The sequence below is a fragment of the Naegleria gruberi genome, assembly GCF_000004985.1.
Source record: "Naegleria gruberi genomic scaffold NAEGRscaffold_4, whole genome shotgun sequence".
NCBI classification, from domain to species: Eukaryota; Heterolobosea; class Eutetramitea; order Acrasida; family Naegleriidae; genus Naegleria; species Naegleria gruberi.
The window spans coordinates 411,469-417,556 of NW_003163323.1; the positions used below are offsets into that span (position 1 = coordinate 411,469).

Genomic DNA, 6,088 nt, shown 5'->3' on the forward strand with positions numbered 1-6,088 from the left:
AAATTGTGGTAAATATCCTAATAATGGAAATTGTTGTGATGCAATTTGATGATCATCTTCATAATATTGTTGATAAATAAAAACTAATTGTCTCCAAATTAGGCGATACAATTGTGGTCTTTCAGAAAAGAAATCATCGGGTAATTTTCTAAACTTTTCAATTTTGGAAACTGATAAATATTCTGCTAAATCTAACATGAATTCCATAAATTCATTAGATGTTAATATTTTTTCCTTTTTTGTAAATTGTTCAATATTATTAAAGGAAATTCTCTTTCTTTCATCACTTTCTTTTAATGAAAGTCTATTTCCACTACTATTATTATTATTATTAGTAGTAGTAGTATTAGTAGTAGCACTACCTCCTCCACTATTACTATATATACTTGAATTTGAGATAACACCACCACTTGAAGAATTTGTTTGATTGTTAAATAAATTCAAATTCTTTGAATCTCTTTTACCCATTGAAAATCTTAAACTTCTACTTCTGACACGTCCACCACCAGCACCAACACCACCACTAGATGTTGGTGTTCCACTACCACCTACATAATTAGAAGTAAAAACACCAGTACCAGCACCACCACTATTAGTATTAGTATTATTTGGACTAATACTGAGTGAATGAGCCATAGCAGTATTGGAATCAGATGAATTTGGTATTAAAGTGGATGGAGTATTAGATGCTGAATTAAATACATCACTATATTGTTGTTCAATATTAGCAAATAAAGAAGGTGTTACAACAACAACAAGTGAATCAGTTGATGAATCATAATCCATATGAGTTGATTGTTGTTGCTGCTGTTGTTGTTCAGATCCTCTTCTAAAGAATGATTGTGAATGATGATGTGATGATTGATTCATTCCAATACTATTATTACTATTAACATTTCCAAATAAATAATTATTAGATGCCAAATTACTTGGTAATAAATTCAAATCAGATGAAATGTAAAATTTGTTTAAAAATTGTTCTAACATCATTCTAATTGGTATTTCATTCATTTCAATTAAACTATTACTAGTATTAGTATTACTATTAGTAGTATTAGTATTATTACTAGTATTATTAGTAGTAGATTCAATATTTTCCTGTTGTTTGAGTGCAAAATAATGAGCAAATGATGGAATTCTAGCAATTTCCAAATATCTAAAATCATATTCATTCAATTCATTAAATAAAGTATTATATAAATTTAATGATCCACTATAATTCTTTTTATCCTTATTCTTTTTAACATTTGAATTGGCATTAATTGAAGAAGAAGAAGTGGATGATGAAGAATTTGATTGTCCTGAAACAATATTTCCTAAAATATTTGATAAATTAGTAGAAATGAATAAATTAGGAGGAGGTGGAGCACAATTTTGTAAAAGAGATGAAATATTATTAATACCCATTGATTGAATATCAATAGTTTTTAAAATATAATTATAATGTTGTGATTGATTAAAATTTGGATCTAATGGATGTTGTTGTTGTTGCTGAGTAAAATTTTGATTTTCAATAATATAAATGGTATTATTTGTTAAATTTGATAATTGTGACATGATATTAAAATATTCTTGACCTTTAAAATGTTGAAAATGATCAAAAATTAAAATACATTTACCATTTAAAATTAATTGTTTTAAATATTGTTGAATTTCCTTATTAAATTGTAAATGTTGTTTTTGTAAATTGTTTGCAGTTGATGAATTATTTCTAGAATTAAATCTTGGACTTTGTGTAAAACTACCAAAATTAGAATTTGAATTTTCATTAAATAAAATATCATTTGCTAATTTTATAACATTTCCAAAATAATATTCAAAACATCCTTGAATTATTTTATCTATAAAATCATTTATATTTGGCATATTTAATATATTTCTTAAAGATACCATAATTGGTATTTTAAATAAACTATTAGAATGATTTGATAATAATTGATTTAATAAATTATTATTACTTGCCATATTAGAAGAATTACTAGTATTTAAAGTATAAATATGTTCCATATAATATCTATGTATAGATGAAATAAAAAATGATAAATCTGAATCTGTAAAATTACAATTTCTACAATTTAAAACATAACATATACAAAGTGATGAATATTTGTTATATTGAAAATTATCATTTCCACCTCCTCCATTACCATTTCCACTATTATTACTTCCAATACTACTATATCCACTACTACTATTTACACTATTAATACTATTATATCTATTATTAGAAGATTGTGTACTAAATCTATTATTATTATTATTATTATTATTATTACTGATATTATTACCGATATTATTGATATTATTATTGTTAATACTATTTCTATAATCGAATGAATTTGAATTATTTGAATCAATTAAATGACTTGATTGAAATAAAAGATCAAAATTTGTATTTCTAACACCAATAACAGCACCTCTCTTTCTTGTTTTAAAATTATCACCATCATTAATATCCATTGAAAATACATTCATTGACATTCTATTAGATGCTATATTAGAATAGCATGATAATCCAATTGTAGAAGAAGAAGAGGATGATGATATTATTGAATTAGATTGATTATTCATATTAATATTATTGGATTGATTCATATTAGTATTATTAATATTGGATTGATTGATAGATGTTGAAATGGTATTATTTAAAAATGGTGAATTAAATAGTGGTGAATTATTATTAGCAACACCTGAAGAAGAATTAAATGAAGAATTTCTTGATATTGAAATTGGTAATGAAGATGCAATATTTGATACATTAATATTACTTATATTTGTTGTTGTTATTGAAGTGGTAGTGGTGGTATTATTATTATGAATATTATTATTATTAATATTATTAATATTACTATTTATAGTAGTATTATTATTATTATTATTATTTAATAAATTATTTAAACTTGATGAATGTGAAAGTTTTCTTGAAGAAGAAAATTGATTTGATGATAAATAATTATTTTGAGGTGTAATATAAGAAGTAATTTCCAATTTTACTTCTTTTAAAAATCGAATATAATCAAATTTTCCTTTTATAGAAAATATTAAATTATCTTCATCTTGAATTCTTTTAAATAAATCATATAACATTACATTCATATTATTTTCATTAAATGTTTCAGATTTATCTTCTTCCTCGTTTTCATTAAAAATATTACTATATATATATAAATTACTAAAATATTCATCCTTAAATGGAAAGTTTTTACAATTTTGTACACATTTTACAAAAGTATAAATGGAAACATTATTTTCACTATCACTTGATAATAAAGTTTTTAAAACTTTTTCAGATTTTGAATGAAAAGCAGATTTTGTAAAAAAATAATAACAATCTTTAAATTCATTCCAAGAAACTTTGTAATTTTGAGTTCCAAACATTTGATCCCAAAAATGTCTTGCTAATCTATAAATAATATAATAGGTAGATGTAAATTTATGTATAAATGATAATGAATTTCCTAAATTAGTATTTCCTAAATTGGATGATTGATTATTCATTAAAATATTACTTAAATTAGAAGACATGGGTGATGATGAAATCATTTGAATATTTCTAGGTGAAAAATCTAATCCATTATTATTATTATTATTATTATTTATATTTATATTATTTATATTATTTATATTATTATTTATATTATTATGATCTATTAAATTTAAATTATATGAAGAAATTGATTGTATTGAATCAATATCTTTTTGAATTGATTCTAATGCAGATAAAATATCTACTTTTTCATCCATACTTGTATTTATATTTCCATTAATGGATGTATTATTACCATTAATAGAATGATGATTGTGATGATTATTATTAATATTATTATTAAAATTTGATTCTTTTCTTTCTTTTAATAAAAAATTTAAACATTCAGTTGCATTTAATCTTTCACTTGAATCTAATCTTAAACATTTATATACCAATTTTAGTAATATTGAATGTCCTTTATCAAGTAATAAAGTTAATAAATTAAAAGATTGATTCTTATCAATACATTCACTTATAAAATTATCAATTACTAATTTAGTTTCATAATTATTTGAACAATTAAATAATAAATCTCTTAATGAATCAAATCGACTTCTCCTTTTTTGTACAAGTAATTGTAATGCTACTATTCCTAATGCCCACATATCAACTGATTCATTATAATATTTACCATCAAATATTTCAGGTGCCATATAATTTTTAGATCCTTTTTTTAAAATTATTAAAATATTAAAATATTATTTATGGAAATTATTTAATATATATGGAAATTAATATATAAAATTAATATGAATAAATGAATATGAATGAATAAAACTTACCTGTTATACTCATAAGAGGTGAATCACCAACTTTAAATTCACGTGTTAATCCAAAATCAGATAAATAAATTTGAGCATTTTCAATAATTTCCTTATATGATAAATTTGTATCATTTGTTTTTTTAGATTGTAATAAAATATTATCAGGTTTCTAAATTATTTAAATATATTTATAAATATTAATAAATATTAATAAATTAAAAATATTAAAAATATAAAAAAACATACAATATCCAAATGTACTAATTTCCTTTTATGAAAAAATACCAAACTTCTAGTTATATCAATCATCCAATTTAATTTTAATTCACCACTAATAAATTCATTTCCATAACTATTTGAAAAATTTAAAATAACATCTTCTAAACTTCCCAAATCACAACATGCCATTACAATAGATAATGCATATTCAATTTCACCTTTTAAATTATTTTTATATTCCTTATAGAATATATCATAGTGTGGTACTATACGAACTACTACTTGTTTATTGGAAGATGATGAAGATGATGAAGCATATGAAGATGAGGATGATGAAGCATATGATGCATATGATGAATTAAATTGATGATTAAATGTTGATTCAACATTACAAACTTGTAATATTAATTTAATTTGTTGTTCCAAATCACTTAAATTACTAATAGTTATACGTTTAATTGCTAAATTTATATTATTATTTTCATCCGTGGATCCATCATTATGTTGTTGTTGTTCTTGTTGTTGTTGATTTATACTTGCAAGGAACTATTCAACAACAGTTAATAATAAATTTAATATATTAAAAACAATCAGTTGATGATTTAAAACCTACCACTTGACCTTCAATTCCACCTCCTAACTTTTTAATAATTTTATAATCATATTTTGGATTTGTAAATTTAGTTAAATCTAAGGGATGATGTTTTAAACAGACATCAATCATTGTTTTATATAAATGTGATCTCGATGATGATATTGGTATTAATGTATTATTACTATTTTCTAATGTTACTAAATTATTCATCGTTGAAGGAGATGAAGGTGAATGTTGTTGAACATTATTTCTATCAATGGTTAGAAAATTTAATTGTGGTGATGTTGATAGTTTATTATTATTATTGACATTTAATGATGATGAAGAAGAAGAGGATGATGGTGTTGATGATGATGATGAATTGATTCTTGTTCTTGATAATTGTTGTTGTTGTTGTTGTTTCGAATTATTATCATCATCCGCTAACATTTTTTATCAGTGATGGTTGTGTTTGATTGATGACATTAGAAAATTATTATTTATTTAAAATTAGCATCACTTATTCGTTTCTGGGTGATGAAACATCTTCTTCCTCTTCATCATCATCATCATCATCAGAGGACATGTATTCATCATTAAAATTATGTTGTGTTTGTTGTTGATTAAATTCATTAACCATTCTTTCATCATCACTTTCTTCAACAACATAATCAAAAGAAGTGGATAATTCATTATTATTTAAATCATGATTAACCATTTCATCATCAAGATATTGTTCATTTAAATGTTTTTCTCTCTTTGATAATTCTTCTTCCTCTTCTTCATCATTCTGTTGTGGACTATCTAATATAATAGCTTCATTATTAGGTGCATCAATTTTGGCAATACTTGTTCTTGGTATTATTTCTGCAAGTATTTGTTTAGGTGATGCTGGTTGAAGTCTCATAAATTGAGATTTAGATCTAGTTCTAGGTGTTTGAGCTGTTAATGATGATGGTGATGATGGACTATTAACATTTAGCAATCCATTATTAGTACTAT

At 22.8% G+C, this 6,088-nt stretch overlaps 1 protein-coding gene across 1 annotated transcript in view; it reads right to left on the minus strand.

Annotated features, from left to right (window-relative positions):
* The window catches only part of NAEGRDRAFT_62707 (uncharacterized protein), a gene marked incomplete at both ends in the record, with an annotated part of 9,123 nt that extends 3,887 nt beyond the window's left edge, over nucleotides 1-5,236 (minus strand). The window contains 7 exons of the mRNA XM_002682072.1: nucleotides 110-2,848; nucleotides 3,086-3,132; nucleotides 3,355-3,566; nucleotides 3,870-4,196; nucleotides 4,312-4,462; nucleotides 4,540-5,058; nucleotides 5,126-5,236. Of these exons, the coding sequence (XP_002682118.1) occupies nucleotides 110-2,848; nucleotides 3,086-3,132; nucleotides 3,355-3,566; nucleotides 3,870-4,196; nucleotides 4,312-4,462; nucleotides 4,540-5,058; nucleotides 5,126-5,236 (4,106 nt within the window). The remainder of the gene's footprint in view (nucleotides 1-109; nucleotides 2,849-3,085; nucleotides 3,133-3,354; nucleotides 3,567-3,869; nucleotides 4,197-4,311; nucleotides 4,463-4,539; nucleotides 5,059-5,125) is intronic.
* Between the last annotated feature and the right edge of the window lie 852 nt (nucleotides 5,237-6,088).